Source organism: Podarcis erhardii (genome assembly GCF_964252035.2).
Source record: "Podarcis erhardii genome assembly, chromosome: 13".
Taxonomy (NCBI): Eukaryota; Metazoa; Chordata; class Lepidosauria; order Squamata; family Lacertidae; genus Podarcis; species Podarcis erhardii.
In genome coordinates, this window is record NC_138502.1 from 7,513,125 (window position 1) to 7,531,905 (window position 18,781).

An 18,781-nucleotide genomic window follows, 5' to 3' on the forward strand; every position below is an offset into this window, starting at 1 on the left:
TAAAAGTGTAATTTAACATCAGTGTAAAAGGACATACTGTATATTTAAAATCAACATGCTTTGACATAGGTCGTCCTTCTGACAGGTAGAATGTCATGATTAGAGTTGAGGTGAAACTACTCCTGGCATTTCACAACCACTTCCAGCTCTGTCAAAATCCCTCTTATGGCAACTTTAACTGTGCAAAAAAAAATCTCTTTTTTTTGCTTAAATTCCCACCACTTGCCCACACTCTCAGTTCCTCACAATTGCCCTCAGTTATGCCAACCAGTCAAATCTGGGTGGCTGTAAGGGACTCTGATCTGCTAGAATCAACTACGGTTGCTGGAGGTCGGAAAGTATTCTGTCACAGTTGAATAAATTTGTTCCTTGTATTCATATCCCTAGAGAATTAATTACCACCCAGATAATGAATAAGAAGCACACCTTGATTCATAGAGGTATTTCAGCATAGATACTACTACTATTATTATTATTATTAAGAAGTTAATGAGTAGACTTGGAGCTTAGGAAAATATATAATAAAGTTTAAAGTTTATTATATAGCAAAGTTTCCTGCAGTACTTTTAGATAGTCTATGAATACTGGGATGGTTGGTTTTTTTAACAAACCAAGTCCCCTAACTTAAACATCAATGTAAAAATGATATACCTTTTAAATCAGCACTCCTTTGCAAAACTGTTGTCATTTGTATTCATTTCTGAAAAAAGCAGCTCTTTAGAAATGAACAAACACTTTCCACTTTGACAAAATCACTTTTATGACAACATTTTCAGTATTCTGGAGAAAAGTAAAATTAAAATTAAACACCACTTGTCGGCACCCTCAGTTCCCTACTTTTGCTCTCAGTGATACCAGCTAGCCATATCTGGGTGAGTGCACATTTAGATACTTATAAAGTACTTTTGGAAAGCATTCAAGGAATGAGAGGAGAGGAGAGATGGGCTACAAGGAAAAGTTAGCATCCATTGATGGTGGTTAGGCCACTGCAAGCATGAAGAACTGGCAAACAGCTATTTCAGGAGACTGAAACACTCACCATAAAACTGTAAACTCCACTGTAAGGGAGTGTACAGTTCATTTAAATAAATTAAATATCTGCAAAGCATTTCTTTGGGAGGAAAGTGTGTAGAAAATGGACCCATTTTTAATCACTGCAGACCGTCACTTAAACAGGCAAAGGAGAGAGGTGATGCCTATAGACAGAGCAAGGGTAGCTAACTTGTGGTCCTACCAAAGTTAACCAACACTGATGTACAGAGATCGAAAGATACATTTTTGCCATCTTCTAAAAGGGTCCTTGGGCAACATATATAACCACTCAACATGCTGACAGGTCCAGTATGTATGCTTTTATATATATATATATATATAATAACAATTGGGGACTTCCTACACTTGGCCAAATGTCTCATGTATTTAGTTATGGATGCAACACATTCCACTGTGGGGGCAGCAGGGGCTGTGTGGAAAACATCTGATTTGCACACAGAAAGTCCTGGGTTCAATTGCTACCAACTTCAGATAGGCCTGTGAAAGAGTGGAATAATCATCAGCTCCTAACTTGGAGATTGAATTTGGGACCCTCTGAATCTGGCAGTGGCTGCTGGGAGCTGTGGTCCAAACATGTGGAGAGCATGGGTTGGAGAAGGCTAATCTGTGCAAATTAAAACAGCTTTGTTCCACTTAAGAATGAACGTCCTCCTCCCAAGGGACCTTTAAATAAAGCTTATCACACTAGTATTCTATGGAGAGGATGATGGAAGACACAAAGCCATGATAAGATTTAAGTGACACAGGAAATCTATATTATAGATCTGGTGCTGATAGCTGCATCATACCAAGGTAAGGCATATTATAGCATAGTTACAGATAGGTAGCATATTATACTGCTTTGCTTTATAAAGGTATTCAGAATTTTCTTATTTTCATTATGGGCAAACACATCAATTATTCCTGTTTCTGAGAGAGATATCTAGGGTAGTATCATTGCCAAGCTATATGATTAAATAGTCAACTAGTACAAAATTTTGGCAAATCAGCTTGTATTTACATATTTTTTTAAGTCTTTGTGAAAAAAATTCCCCTAATGTGCACATTTCTTCCTAATCTACATGTTTTTTTTAAAGCAATTTATCATAATATAATGAACTTTGACATGTTATTGTCACCAATGTGTGCATTTTAAATAACGTTTTATCCTAGTATATGCACATCTGCACCCACTACTTGGCTGGAGAACAGCATTCCAAAATTTCGAGAACTGAAATTTTTGCAAAAAACACCCCTCCCCCGTTTATGTGTTATTAGTTGTTTTGAAAGCCTTCAACAACACACATTTAACAACAATGTAATGTGAATAATGTTGACGCTTTCCTTAACAACTTTGCTCCCACGCTTTTGCTGACTTGGTTGTCTTTCTGTGGTGATAATGTCATTGACCATTTTTTCTGTGACTATGGTCCAATGATAAAAGTTCCTTGAAATCAGGTGCAGCTCCTTCTGGCTCTGGAGGGCATTCTGTCTGGACTGGTGTTAGTCATCTCCTTGTCTGTCACGGGTGTCTCTGATGTCTACAACATTGCCACCATTTTGCACATGTACTCCATAAAAGGTCAGCAAAAGACATTTCCAACCTGCACTTCTCACAGCAGAACCACGTCCATCTTTCATGGCAGTGCAATATTCATGTACTCCTTGCCCATCTTGGGATGTCCAGAAGGGAGTTGCAGTCCTTACTGGAGCATTTACACCATTTTTCAACCCTTTTATTTATAGTCTAAGGAATGAGAAGGTCAATGAAGCCTTCAAAGACTATCTGAAGAGGAGGAAATCTGAACACGTGTGGTCTTTTTTTACCAAGTGGCTGGCAAATTAGGGAGGCTATAGGGTGGTGAATTAGTGGCAGCAATGTTTGTAGTAGGTTGATGGCCCTTTCCTTTGGTACAAAAATATAGATCCCATCTTCCAACTGGCAATATCAAGGCAACCTACAACCTGTTATATGCCTACAGGAAAGCTGTATGTAGGACCTGAGTGCAGCAGCACCCAGAAAGCAGAGTGGTGGCTAAAAATTTCCTCGCTCCCCTTTCAACTTATTTCTTTTACAACCCCCCCCCCCCAAAAAAAAACCCCACATATTTATGGCAGAAATCCTTAGCAATTTGGAATGGAATGGTAAACCTGCCACCCACCCAACATGCCTTTGCCTACCCTAAAAAGTCACTCATAAACCCTGCCTTTTCTGGGGCACAACTGATTTCATGAACAGGTATGTGTCCAGCTCTGTATAAATATCAGGAATACACACATTTAACTGCATAATAAGGGCTTCATCAGTGTGTGAGAGCATATCTATATATCTGTGTTTATCTGTTTGGCAGGACTATTGTTTTTAAAGGATCAAATAGATGTAGAAACAGAATTAAGGCATGTGAATGAGATTTGAGCCAAAATCAATAGATCTCCTTGTTCCTATTTCAATTACATATAGTACATCTATAATACTCCCCTCCCCCCCAAAAAAAAACACACCCTTAGATTGAAGGGGAAAGGCTTGAGGGGTGAATGCCAGCTATGCTCTTTTGAAGGAAGACAGCTGAAGGCAGCCCTGTATCAGGAAATTTTTAATGTCTGATGTTTTACAATTTTTATATATGCTGTAAGTGACGCAGAGTGGCTGGGAAAACCCAGTCAGATGGGTGGGGTATAAATATTATTAATATTATTATTATTATTATTTATAGCAGAATCTGACCACTTTTGCTATTATATTCATAGTATTCCCCCCTTTCCGCCTATGGTCCTTTAGGCACTGTGGCTGGACTCCAGTTACACACTTTTTGAAATTTTAGAACTGTCGCACAACCAACCTGGGCATAAAAGCTTCTATGAACTCTGACTTCAAGCCACAGATGTCGTACATGGTAATTTTCTGACCTGAGCTCTGTGACGGCTAGCAAAGCTGTTGTGGCAATTTCCTGCCACAATCCCATTGGCTCAGCTTATGATTTTGGTAATCCAACCATTGTCACACTGAAGTCAGACTCTCTTTGAGGACAGAGGCAGTCAAAATTATGTAATACACATGGTGAGATGAGGTATTATGGAGCCTGAGGCAAAGGGCATGATGTCACCTTCCCTCCAGCTACAGAAACCACCTATACTTAATCTTAGGGTCTTGGGGTTCAAGTCCCACACTGGGCAAAAAGTTTCTTGCATTGCAGGTGTTAGATGACGCTTGTGGTCCCTTTCAACTTCATGATTCTATGACTCCGATTCTCAGTCAATGTATGAAACAGGAGGCTGAACTATATGCTTCCCTGGTCTGATCCAGGCAGGCTTGGCTTAACTTCATAATCAGCCAAACAAAGATCAGCGTTTTTACTGAATAAGGATGAGGATGATGATACTTATCTATACTCATCTTTTGCCAGCGGATAACTCATGAAAGTCAAGGCTTTATGGAGAACAAAACAAAGATCAATGAGTTTCTACTGCTGGGATTCACTGAGAATGCCAAACTAGAGATATTTTTCTTTGTCCTTTTCTTAACCATGTACCTGATGACTGTAACGGGAAACATGATGATTATCACCATCACTCTTATGGATTTCCGTCTCAGGACACCCATGTATTTCTTCCTCCGGAATTATGCCATCTTGGAAATTGGATACACCACTGCTGCCATCCCAAAGGCGTTGTTCAACCTTGCATCTGGCAGGAAAACAATCTCGTATGCTGGATGTATGACCCAATCGTTTCTCTATTTCTTCCTGGGCACCACAGATTTCTTCCTGCTGACCGTGATGTCCTTTGACCGATATGTGGCCATCTGCAACCCCCTAAGGTACACCACCATCATGAATGAGAAGTTCTGCACACTTTTGGTGCTGTTCTCTTGGATTGGGTCGCTTGCTGTGATTTTGGCCCAAAGTATGCTGTTCGTTCAATTTCCTTTTTGTGGCTCAAACATCATTGACCATTTCTTCTGTGACAGCAAACCATTACTCCATCTTCTCTGTGGTGACACACGTTTATTGGAGCTCTCTGATTTTATTCTTTCGGTGTTTACGCTACTGGGGACTTTAGCTATCACCGTTGTGTCCTATGTGAATATAATCTCCACTGTTCTCCACATCCCAACTGCTGCAGGGAGGCAGAAGGCCTTTTCCACCTGTGCTTCCCACATCACCATTGTCACTGTCACCTATGGAAGCTGCATCTCTATGTACGTCATACCTGAGCGGGATGGTGGGCAAAACTTCAACAAGGTTGTGGCCATTCTTAACAATGTGGTTTGTCCCCTAATGACCCCCTTTGTATACAGCCTGAGGAACAGGCAGGTCCAAGATGCTTTGAAAAATGCTTTTGCCTGCAAGCATGTATTTAATAAAATGCAGAGAAACTCATGCAGTTTGAAATGATGGAAGGAAGGGGATTTATGAACCGGTTAAAATAGACCCATGATACTTCTTATGGTGTTTCAAAAGTCCAAATAAATAGTTTTCTCATTAAAACAAAAGCCTTCACTGGTGTGGAAAACCTCTGAATTATCACCAGACCCTTATTTCATAGTCAGAAGAACTTAGAATCATCGTTTTAGGCAGTGTTATTTTTCTATAAAAAGAGATGCCAGAGCTCATCATGAACCTCTCCCTTGCTCTCTTATAATGGCAATGGTGCCCACCTGAGAGGTGCCAGAACTGAGTTTTGATGACAAGGACCCTCGTACCTATGGGACCCCCTCTCCTGGTATGTCCCACCTTTCAGTCCTTTCAGTCTTCAAATAAAAGCATCTTGGAGATCCCGGGCCACAGGGAGGTTAGGCTGGCCTCAACCAGAGCCAGGCCTTTTTCGGCCATGGCCCATATCTAGTGGAATGCTCTGTCACAAGAGACTAGGGCCCTGCCGGATTTGACATCTTTCTGCAGGGCCTGCAAGACGGAGCTGTACCGCCAGGCCTTTGGCCAAGGCACAGTCTATCCCCCTCTCTCCTTCTGTAATTCTCATAGAACTCCAACCCAATGGTTGCCATTCATTTGATTCTGAACTCATTTTAGAATGTATTTTAATTAATTGACTGTGTGCTTTTATGTACACTGTACTATTTTTACTTGTTGTCAGCCACTCTGAGTCCAGCTTTGGCTGGGGAGGGCGGGATATAAATAAAAAATTATTATTATTATTTATAAGTATAAAAAAAAACCTGGTTTGAGGCCTTGTAGGCCAAATCTGCATCCAGGGCTGGAAATCTAGCGCAAGCCAACCTGGAACATATGTGGCCATTCATGGTAGGAAGCATTCACCACAACACTTTAACACTTTGCTCCGATGGAAGCTGCATCTCTATGTACATGAAACCAGAGCAGTACAGCCTTTCAGTAAGGCTGTGGCCGTTCTCAACAATGTGGTTTGTCCTCTTATGACCACTTCTGTGTACAGCTTTGTGGAACAAGCAGGTGAAAGATGCTTTGAAATATGCTTTTGACTGAAAACATGTTTTTAAGTTCTTGGAGTTTGAAACAACGAGAGGAAGGGGAAAAGTGAACTGACTAAAATAGGCTCATGAAACATTTTGTGGTATATTTGAAGCCCAAATAAACCAATTTATTTTAAAAGAATCAGTGGTTTCCAAAAGTCAATGAACTTGGCATATCATGTGTGCCTCTTGAATTTCAAGCAACAGAAAACTCTGTTGTACATAACTGGATACTGGTAATCACTCTTACTCCCAGTATGGTAAGAAAACTTAAGCTTTTTTTGAGGAAATTGTGTTTTTATTCCTTTCACCCATACAAATCATTGTATTTTTTTCAAGGAAGACCTCTTTACTGTAGAAGATTAAATAACCCTTTAAGTGCCACTAGGGGGCAGCACTATGCAGTTTTGTAAGCACAACAACCATCTGAGGCAGTAAGCCTGTGCCCCTGTTCATATATTCTGCCAGGGTGGTTACAGTTCTCTGATCACACCTATACCATACATTTAAAGCACTTTGATACCACTTTAAAAATAATGGCTTTCCTCTAAGATTTCTGTTAACTGTAGTTTACTGAGGGTGCTGGGAACTGCAGCTCTTCAAAGGTTTTACTAGCAACCCTCATGCGACCTCTGTTCTTGTGAAAACTGGGGCTTCTGGTTGGAATACCCTATTGTGAAAATGGACCCATTTTTAATCACTGCAGACAATCACTTTGTGAGAGAATCAATTTGTGAGAGAAACAAATCACATAGTCCTTGAAAGCATACATACTGGACCTGTCAGCATGTTGACAAAGCAAGAAAACAACTAGAAAGAGTGGTTATATATGTTGCCCAAGGACCCTTTTAGAAGATGGCAAAAATGTATCTTTGGATCTCTGTCCTTTTCTTAATCATGTACCTGATGGCTGTAACGGGAAACATGATGATTATCACCATCACTCTCATGATTATTCCAGTCTTTCCCAGGCCTATCTGAAATTGGTAGCAATTGAACCCAGGACTTTCTGTGTGGAAATCAGATGCTCTGCCACTCAGCCCTCCCTGCCCCCCACAGTGGAATGTGTTGCATCCATAACTAAGGACAGGAGACAATTGGCCAAGTGCAGGAAGTCCCCAATTTATATATATATATATATATATGCAGGTTTTGGTGTCCTCGGGTGTCTTCCCGTGTAAAAGTTGGGGTGTCTAGGCGACGTTTCGACGAGGTCTCACTCGTCATCTTCAGGCTGGTGCTTTCGGCTTCTTGTTACTGGAACAGAGCAGGATCTCAGTGTTTGAGTTCCTATAAATACTGTAGAGGGGGTGTGGTGTATAGCCTCCAATGTTCTGGGCAGAGAGGAAGTTCCCAGGCTAGTGTGCCTTTTCTTCTTTTGTTCCTTAATTACTTGAGAGATATCTTGAGTGATTTCTTGAGTGATATCCTGAGTACCACTTAGGTGGGTCATTAGGTGTGGATTAGTTGTTAAAGTCTTTGTGTCTTGACCTCTTGAACTTTGTGAAGAGTTTTCCTGAGAAGATGGCTGTACTGTACTTAGTTGTGCTCTGGCTTGGCTTCGTGTATAGGGGCGAGCTGTGGTTTTGTGGCTTGTGTCAGCCAGATCTGTGTAGGGATTGCAGGGGGGTGCAGCATCCGGAGGTGCCACCATGGATTGGCTACTGGATGGTGTCTGTAATTCATCTGTGGAGAGGGTCTGGGTTTGGGTCTGGTGTGGTTGATTGGTGTTGGCGTTCTGTGTGCCTCTGGATCTGGTGTCAGTTTTTGTGGGGAGGGCTAATTTCCAGATGTCTGGCAAGCGGGATGTGTCGTCACGCTTGTTCATGTTGTGAGGGTGTTTCTCTATCTCGATGGCTTCCATGATTATTCTCTTGTGGTGATGTTCCGTGTTAAAGAGCAATTTGGAATCTGCAAAATTAATTTCGTGTCCTGTTTCTTTCATGTGTTGGAAAAGAGAGGAAGTTTTTTCTTCTTTTTTGACGGCATTCTTGTGTTCTGCGATACGTGCATTTATTCGTCTGTTTGTTTGTCCAATGTACGTGGCTGGGCAGACTTTGCAGGGTATTTCATAGATCCCTTGGTTTTCCAACTGGATTTTATCCTTGGGGTTTCTGAGGATATTGGCTATTTTTTGGTTGGTGCAAAAGGCTGTTTTGATATTGTGTTTATGGAGGATTTTGCTAATTTTATCTGTAGTGCCCTTGATATAAGGAAGGAGGGCCATGCCATTGTTTTCTTCTGTGTCTTGGTTTTTGGGGGGTGTTTCCTTTTGGATTAGCTTCGTAATCCTGTTTTGCTGGTATCCATTGGCAATTAACACGTTTGAGAGATTCTGTAACTCAGTTGTCAAGTGGTCTTTGTCAGCCAGGCGTTTGGTTCTGGAGATGAGAGTCTTGGCTACGGAGTTTATTTGTGCAGGGTGGTGGTGTGATTGTGCATGTAAGTAGCGGTTGGTGTGTGTTTTTTTCCGGTAGATAGTGTGTCCTAGGGAGCCATCAGGTTTTTTGTAGATTAGGACGTCAAGGAAGGGAAGTTGGTTGTTGGCTTCTATTTCCATAGTGAATTGTATTTTGGGGTGTAAGTTGTTGAGATGTGTGAGGAAGCTATCCAGTTTTTCTTTCTCGTGTGGCCAAATTACAAAGGTGTCGTCAACATATCTGAGCCTATGGGATCACCCCTCTCACCGGTCATCGCAAACCTGTACATGGAACACTTTGAAACCAATGCTTTAGACAAGTCAGAACACAAACCCAAACTTTGGCTCAGATATGTTGACGACACCTTTGTAATTTGGCCACACGGGAAAGAAAAACTGGATAGCTTCCTCACACATCTCAACAACTTACACCCCAAAATACAATTCACTATGGAAATAGAAGCCAACAACCAACTTCCCTTCCTTGACGTCCTAATCTACAAAAAACCTGATGGCTCCCTAGGACACACTATCTACCGGAAAAAAACACACACCAACCGCTACTTACATGCACAATCACACCACCACCCTGCACAAATAAACTCCGTAGCCAAGACTCTCATCTCCAGAACCAAACGCCTGGCTGACAAAGACCACTTGACAACTGAGTTACAGAATCTCTCAAACGTGTTAATTGCCAATGGATACCAGCAAAACAGGATTACGAAGCTAATCCAAAAGGAAACACCCCCCAAAAACCAAGACACAGAAGAAAACAATGGCATGGCCCTCCTTCCTTATATCAAGGGCACTACAGATAAAATTAGCAAAATCCTCCATAAACACAATATCAAAACAGCCTTTTGCACCAACCAAAAAATAGCCAATATCCTCAGAAACCCCAAGGATAAAATCCAGTTGGAAAACCAAGGGATCTATGAAATACCCTGCAAAGTCTGCCCAGCCACGTACATTGGACAAACAAACAGACGAATAAATGCACGTATCGCAGAACACAAGAATGCCGTCAAAAAAGAAGAAAAAACTTCCTCTCTTTTCCAACACATGAAAGAAACAGGACACGAAATTAATTTTGCAGATTCCAAATTGCTCTTTAACACGGAACATCACCACAAGAGAATAATCATGGAAGCCATCGAGATAGAGAAACACCCTCACAACATGAACAAGCGTGACGACACATCCCGCTTGCCAGACATCTGGAAATTAGCCCTCCCCACAAAAACTGACACCAGATCCAGAGGCACACAGAACGCCAACACCAATCAACCACACCAGACCCAAACCCAGACCCTCTCCACAGATGAATTACAGACACCATCCAGTAGCCAATCCATGGTGGCACCTCCGGATGCTGCACCCCCCTGCAATCCCTACACAGATCTGGCTGACACAAGCCACAAAACCACAGCTCGCCCCTATACACGAAGCCAAGCCAGAGCACAACTAAGTACAGTACAGCCATCTTCTCAGGAAAACTCTTCACAAAGTTCAAGAGGTCAAGACACAAAGACTTTAACAACTAATCCACACCTAATGACCCACCTAAGTGGTACTCAGGATATCACTCAAGAAATCACTCAAGATATCTCTCAAGTAATTAAGGAACAAAAGAAGAAAAGGCACACTAGCCTGGGAACTTCCTCTCTGCCCAGAACATTGGAGGCTATACACCACACCCCCTCTACAGTATTTATAGGAACTCAAACACTGAGATCCTGCTCTGTTCCAGTAACAAGAAGCCGAAAGCACCAGCCTGAAGATGACGAGTGAGACCTCGTCGAAACGTCGCCTAGACACCCCAACTTTTACACGGGAAGACACCCGAGGACACCAAAACCTGCATTCCTGTACCCGTGAAAATCTACGAAAACAAATATATATATATATATATATATATAAAAACAATTGGGGAATTCCTGCACTTGGCCAATTGTCTCCTGTCCTTAGTTATCGGTGCAACACATTCCACTGTCGGGAGCGGCGAAGGCTGAGCGGCGAAGGCTGAGTGGTAAAGCATCTGATTTGCTCACAGAAAGTCCTGGGTTCAATTGCTACCAACTTCAGATAGGCCTGGGAAAGACTGGAATAATCATCAGCTCTTAACCTGGAGATTGAATTTGGGGCCCTCTGAATCTGGCAGTGGCTGCTGGGAGCTGTGGTCCAAACATGTGGAGAGCACGGGTTGGAGAAGGCTAATTAAAACAGCTGTGCAAATTAAAACTTCTTTGTTCCACTTAAGAATGAACGTCCTCCTCCCAAGGGACCTTTAAGTAAAGCTTGTCTCAGTAGTATTCTATGGAGAGAATGGTGGAAGACACCCAGCCGCGATAAGATTTAAGTGACACAGGAAATCTATATTATAGATCTGGTGCTGAAAGCTGCATCATACCAAGGTAAGGCATATTATAGCATATTATACTGCTTTGCTTTATAAAGGTATTCAGGATTTTCTTATTTTCATTATGGGCAAACATGTCAATTATTCCTGTTTCTGAGAGAGATGTCTAGGGTTTAGCCTGGAGAAGAGGAGGTAAGGGGTGATATGATAGCCATGTTCAAATATATAAAAGGATGTCACATAGAGGAGGGAGAAAGGTTGTTTTCTGCTGCTCCAGAGAAGCGGACACGGAGCAATGGTTCCAAACTACAAGAAAAAAGATTCCACCTAAACATTAGGAGGAACTTCCTGACAGTGAGAGCTGTTCGACAGTGAAATTTGCTGCCAAGGATTGTGGTGGAGTCTCCTTCTTTGGAGGTCTTTAAGCAGAGGCTTGACGACCATATGTCAGGAGTGCTCTGATGGTGTTTCCTGCTTGGCAGGGGGTTGGACTCGATGGCCCTTGTGGTTTCTTCCAACTCTATGATTCTATGATTCTATGATTCTAGGGTAGTATCAGTGTCAAGCTATATGATTAAATAGTTAACTAGTACAAAATTTTGGCAAATCAGCTTGTATTTACATATATTTTTAAGTCTTCATGAAAAAAAATTCCCCTAATGTGCACATTTCTTCCTAATCTACATTTTTTAAAAAAGCAATTTATCATAATATAATTAACTTTGACATGTTATTGTCACCAATGTGTGCATTTTTATGGACTTTTTATCCTAGTATATGTACATTTGCACCCACTACTTGGCTGGAGAATAGCATTCCAAAATTTCGAGAACTGAATTTATTGAAAAGGACCCCCCCCCCCGTTTATGTGTTATTAGCGTTATTAGGAAGTCTTGAGAGCCTTCAACAACACCCATTTAACAACAATGTAATGTGAAGAACGTTGATGCTTTCCTTAACAACTTTGCTCCCACGCTTTTGCTGACTCGGTAATCCTTCTGTGGCAATAATGTCATAGACCATTTTTTCTGTGACTATGGTCCAATGATAAAAGTTCCTTGAAATCAGGTGCAGCTCCTTCTGGCTCTGGAGGTCATTCTGTCTGGACTGGTGTTAGTCATCCCCTTGTCTGTCACGGGTGTCTCTGATGTCTACAACATTGCCACCATCTTACATGTACTCCATAAAAGGTTGGAAAAAGACGTTTCCAACCTGCGCTTCTCACAGCAGAGCCACATCCATCTTTTATGGCAGTGCAATATTCATGTACTCCTTGCCCAGCCAGGGATAATCTTGGTATGTCCAGAAGGGAGTTGCAGTACCGTATTTTTCCCTCTATAACACGCAGATTTTTTCTCCTAAAAAGTAAGGGGAAATGTCTGTGCGTGTTATAGAGCGAATGTGTGGTCCCTGGAGCCGTTTGTCCCAAGTGCATGGCAAAAATCAGGCAAAAATTATATTGTGCCGTCACGGAGGAGAGAAGGCTGCTGCTTTCCTGCATTTTGCCTCGGGGTCTTACTGCCCAGCCTGTTCTGTTTCAGTTGCTGTTTGCTCAGACGGAACAAAGAGCAGTGAAATCCCCTCCCCTCCAGGCAACCCCTCCCCTCCAGGCAAGTAGAGAGGAAAGCAGAGCGTCCGCTCAGGTGCTGCTGCTGCTGCGTCTGGGGACTCGGCAGGCAGCGGAAAACATGCAGATGAGAGAGAGAGAGAGAGAGAGAGAGAGAGAGAGAGAGGGAGGGAGGGCTGGCTTGAGTGGGTGGGTGGGTGGACTTTTGCCTTCCTCCCCCTCCCCCTTTAAACCCCTCTCCTGCATTCTTAGCCAGCTGCTTCTCCGCACACCCCTCTCGTGCTCCTTGTCCCTTCTATATTTTTCCTTTCCTCCTCACTTAAAACGTGGTTACAAAGCATGGATCCACATGGATCCTCAGGATCTTTGCATTGGGTCATCCCAAATTCACCATCAGATCACATAGCAATGATCTGATGCAAAAACAGGGCTGCAATGGTGCAAAAACGTGGTTACAAAGCATGGATCCACATGGATCCTCAGGATCTTTGCATTGGGTCAGCCCAAATTCACCATCAGAGCACATAGCATGTCCATGGCTACAGCCTGCCCCCCAAAAATCACGCACCCACTGTTGCCTGGGGCTGCAATGGTGCAAAAATGTGGTTACAAAGCATGGATCTACATGGATCCTCAGGATCTTTGCATTGGGTCACCCCAAATTCACCATCAGATCACATAGCATGTCCATGGCTACAGCCTGCCCCCCAAAAATCACGTACCCACTGTTGCCTGGGGCTGCAATGGTGCAAAAATGTGGTTACAAAGCATGGATCCACATGGATCCTCAGGATCTTTGCATTGGGTCAGCCCAAATTCACCATCAGAGCACATAGCATGTCCATGGCTACAGCCTGCCCCCCAAAAATCACGCACCCACTGTTGCCTGGGGCTGCAATGGTGCAAAAATGTGGTTACAAAGCATGGATCTACATGGATCCTCAGGATCTTTGCATTGGGTCACCCCAAATTCACCATTAGATCACATAGCATGTCCATGGCTACAGCCTGCCCCCCAAAAATCACACACCCACTGTTGCCTGGGGCTGCAATGGTGCAAAAACGTGGTTACAAAGCATGGATCCACAGGGATTCTCAGGATTTTTGCATTGGGTCACCCCAAATTCACCATCAGATCACATGTCTGTGGCCACAGCATGAAGCACAAAAATGATACATCCACTGTTTCATTCAGAATGTTTTTTCCCTTGTTTTCCTCCTCTAAAAACGATGTGCGTGTTATGGTCAGGTGCGTGTTATAGAGCGAAAAATACGGTACTTACTGGAGTGGTTATACCATGTCTGAACCCTTTTATAGTCTAAGGAATGAGAAGGTCAATGAAGCCTTCAAAGACTATCTGAAGAGGAGAAAAAACAAAAAATTCCTTCCAGTAGCACCTTAAAGACCAACTAAGTACTTTAATGTGCTACTGGAAGGAATTTTTTGTTTTGACTATGGCAGACCAACACGGCTACCTATCTGTAACTGAAGAGGAGAAGAGGAAGAGTTTGGATTTGATATCCCGCCTTTCACTCCCTTTAAGGAGTCTCAAAGCGGCTAACATTCTCCTTTCCCTTCCTCCCCCACAAGACTCTGAGGTGAGTGGGGCTGAGAGACTTCAAAGACGTGTGACTGGCCCAAGGTCACCCAGCAGCTGCATGTGGAAGAGCGGAGACACGAACCCGGTACCCCAGATTACGAGACTACCGCTCTTAACCTCTACATCACACTGGCTCTGAATACGTGTGGTCTTTTTTTACAAGGGGCTGGCAAATTAGGGAGGCTGTAGGGTGGTGAATTAGTGGCAGCAATGTTTGTAGTAGGTTGATGGCCCTTTCCTTTGGTACAAAAATACAGATCCCATCTTCCAACTGGCAACATCAAGGCAACCTACAACCTGTTATATGCCTACAGGAAAGCTGTATGTAGGACCTGAGTGCACCCAGAAAGCAGAGTGGTGGCTAAAAATTCCCTCGCTCCCCTTTCAACTTATTTCTTTTACAACACCCCCCCCCCCAGGAAAAAAACATATTTATGGCAGAAATCCTTAGCAATTTGGAATGGAATGGCAAACCTGCCATCCACCCAACATGCCTTTACCTATCCTAAAAAGTTACTCATAAATCCTGCCTTTTGTGGGCGACAAGTGATCTCATGAACAGGTATGTGTCCAGCCCTGTATAAATATCAGGAAAGCACTCATTTAACTGCATAATAAGGGATTTATTAGTGTGTGAGAGCATAACTATATATCTGTGTTTATCTGTTTGGCCGGACTATTATTTTTAAAGGATCAAATTGATGTAGAAATAGAATTAAGGCATGTGAATGAGATGTGAGCCAAAATCCTATTTCGATTACATATAGTACATCTATAATACTCCCCCCTCCCTCTCCCAAAAAAACACCCTCAGATTGAAGGGGAAAAGACTTGAGGGGTGAATGCCAGCTATGCTCTTTTAAAGGAAGACAGCTGAAGGCAGCCCTGTATCAAGAAATGTTTAATGTCTGATGTTTTACAATATTTATATATGCTGTAAGTGGCCCAGAGTGGCTGGGGAAACCCAGCCAGATGGGTGGGGTATAAATATATATTTGTTGTTATTATTATTGTTACTATTACTATTTATAGCAGAATTTGACCACTTTTGCCATTATATTTATAGTATTCCCTCCCTTCCACCTGTGGTCCTTTAGGCACTGTGGCTGGACTCCAATTACACACTTTTGGAAATCTTAGAGCTCTCTCACAGCCATTTTGGGCAGGAAGGCTTCTATGTACTCTGACTTCAAGCCACAGACACCATACATGGTAATTTTCTGACCTGAGCTCCGTGGTGGTTAGCAAAGCTGTTGTAGCAATTTCCTGCCACAATCCCATTGGCTCAGCTTGTGATTTTGGTAATCTAACCATTGTCACAGTGAAGTCAGACTCTCTTTCAGGGCAGAGGCAGTCACAATACAATGGACATGGTGTGATGAGGTATTATGGAGCCTGAGGCAAAGGGCATGATGTCACCTTCCCTCCAGATACAGAAACCACCTATACGGTGGCATCTGACACTTACATCAACACGGGTGACACAGTGAAGTCCTCTACCAAACTTTAGCTGAAGGAATATATGGCAGGGCTTCTGGTATCCACAACTCTATCCTCAACATTGCACTGATACAGTGCAACTTCTGTTCCATAAGGTAACTGCCTCACTCAGGCTAAGTTAGGACTGACCATGGTGATGTGCATTCAGTAACTGTCTTCCTCACACACTATCTCACAAACACTGTTATTAAGACTTCATTAAGTGGAAGTACTAACCAAGGGTGTTAATGTCAATTACCAATAAATATTGACGGTCCCAATGAAATTCTTTGCAGATATGTTGTCAGAGAAGGACTATACAAGTGATCAGCTGATTGTTCAGTGTTTGCAAAGCCCTTGACTCTTCGCATGTGTGCTTTGGATAAAAATGGCGCTTGCAAATGGGCATTTTGCCTCTCTCTTTGCAGGTGTGGTCAATTGAATCCAGTTGTGTGAATTTCCACTGATTATTTAGCTCAGCTGGAAAAGCATGAGACTCTTAATCTTAGGGTCTTGGGTTCAAGTCCCACACTGGGCAAAAAAGACTGGCATACAAAAGATGAAGAAGTTAAATCGGTGATGATACATTGGGCCAGAGATTTTGGATATAACATACAATTTGATGATTGGACAAAACTATGGAAGGAAAGAGTAAAATTTACGGCATGTACTGCGTTAAAGGAAAATGTTATGAAAATGGTATACAGATGGTATAATACACCAGTAAAACTTGCAAAAATGTATAAAACATGTAATAAGTGTTGGAAATGTAAAGAAAAAGAAGGGACATTTTATCATATGTGGTGGGAATGTAAGAAAGTAAAAGGCTTCTGGGAAATGATATTTAATGAATTGAAAAAGATGTTGAAATATACTTTTGTTAAGAAACCGGAGGCTTTTCTATTAGGAATAGTAGGGAAATGAAATAAATAAAAAAGACTGTAAAATTTTCCAATACGCAGTAACAGCGGCGAGAATACTTCTGGCTCAAAAATGGAAACAGGAAGAACTACTGACGGTCGAAGAATGGAGAACGAAATTGATGGATTTTGCAGAATTGGATAAACTAACAGGGAAGATTTGATATTTACGAGACCATAAGTTCATCGAAGACTGGGGGAAATTGACAGATTATCTGAAAAGTATATGTGATGAACAGATAACGCTTGTAGGTTTTCAAGATGCTTTGTGAAAATATAAGGAATATTTTAAAAAAGGGATTAAGATTGGGAAGGGTATAATTAAAGGCAATACTAAAATTAGGTAATGCGCAAATAAAAAAAAATTAAAACAAAAGATTGGCAGAGAAACTGAGGGAAGTCCGCAAACAAAAGAATTTGTGATAAATTGTGATATGATTGTATAAATTTGTATTTGAAAATGAATAAAAAATATTATTTAAAAAAAATCAAGTCCCACAATGGGCAAAAAGATTTTTGCATTGCAGGTGTTTTGACTAGATGACCGTTGTGGTCCCTTTAACTTCATGATTCTATGACTCCGATTCTGCGTCAGTGTATGAAACAGGAGGCTGAACTATATGCTTCCCTGGTCTGATCCAGGCAGGCTTGGCTTAACTTCATAATGATGATGAGGAGGATGATGCTACTTATCTATACTCATCTTTTGCCAGCAGATAACACATGAAAATCAAGACTTTATGGAGAACCAAACAAAAATCAATGAGTTTTTACTGCTGGGATTCACTGAGAACGCCAAACTAGAGATATTTTTCTTTGTCCTTTTCTTAATCATGTACCTGATGGCAGTAACGGGAAACATGATCATTATCACTATCACTCTCGTGGATTTCCGCCTCAGGACACCCATGTATTTCTTCCTCCGGAATTATGCCATCTTGGAGATTGGATACACCACTGCAGCCATCCCAAAGGCGTTGTTCAACCTTGCATCTGGCAGGAAAACAATCTCGTATGCTGGATGTATAAGTCAATTCTTTTTCTATTTCTTCCTGGGCACTACAGACTTCTTTCTGCTAACTGTGATGTCCTTTGACCGATATGTGGCCATCTGCAACCCCCTAAGGTACGCCACTAGCATGAATGAGAAATTCTGCACACTTTTGGTGTTGTTCTCTTGGATTGGGTCACTTGCTGGGATATTGGCCCAAACCCTGCTATTAGTTCAATTTCCTGTTTGTGGCTCAAACATCATTGACCATTTCTTCTGCGACAGCAAACCATTAACCCATCTTCTCTGTGGTGATACACATTTCCTGGAACTCTCCGCCTTTATTCTTTCGGTGTTTACGCTACTGGGGACTTTAGCTATCACCGTTGTGTCCTATGTGAATATAATCTCCACTGTTCTCCACATCCCAAGTGCTGCAGGGAGGCAGAAGGCCTTTTCCACCTGTGCTTCCCACATCACCATTGTCACTGTCACCTATGGAAGCTGCATCTCTATGTACATCATACCAGATCAGGGTGATGGGCATAACTTCAACAAAGTAGTGTCTGTACTTAACAATGTGGTTTGTCCTCTTATGACCCCCTTTGTGTACAGCCTGAGGAACAGGCAGGTCCAAGATGCTTTGAAAAATGCTTTTGCCTGCAAGCATGTATTTAATAAAATGCAGAGAAACTCATGCAGTTTGAAATGATGGAAGGAAGGGGGAGTTATGAACTGGTTAAAATAGACCCATGATACTTCTTATGGAGTTTCAGAATCCCAAATAAATAGTTTTCTCATTAAAACAAAAGCCTTCATTGGTGTGAAAGGCCTCTGAATTACCACCAGACCCTTATTTCATAGTCCGAAGATCGTAGAATCATACAGGTATCTTGTCATCAGCCAGCCATCTCATTTGTACAGCCCTACATATGAAGTTTGGTCAGCAAAACAACCCTCT

General features: G+C 42.1%; 2 protein-coding genes across 2 annotated transcripts; both read left to right on the forward strand.

Annotated features, from left to right (window-relative positions):
* Positions 1-4,463: 4,463 nt before the first annotated feature.
* On the forward strand, positions 4,464-5,426 carry LOC309328374 (olfactory receptor 6E1-like; the record flags this gene model as incomplete). The annotated part of the gene is made up of 1 exon (XM_081838370.1): positions 4,464-5,426. The coding sequence occupies one exon, from the start codon at positions 4,464-4,466 to the stop codon at positions 5,424-5,426; it is 963 nt and encodes a 320-aa protein (XP_081694496.1).
* A 12,143-nt stretch (positions 5,427-17,569) lies between these two features.
* Positions 17,570-18,532, forward strand: LOC309328375 (olfactory receptor 6E1-like; the record flags this gene model as incomplete). The annotated part of the gene is made up of 1 exon (XM_081838371.1): positions 17,570-18,532. The coding sequence occupies one exon, from the start codon at positions 17,570-17,572 to the stop codon at positions 18,530-18,532; it is 963 nt and encodes a 320-aa protein (XP_081694497.1).
* Positions 18,533-18,781: the final 249 nt, after the last annotated feature.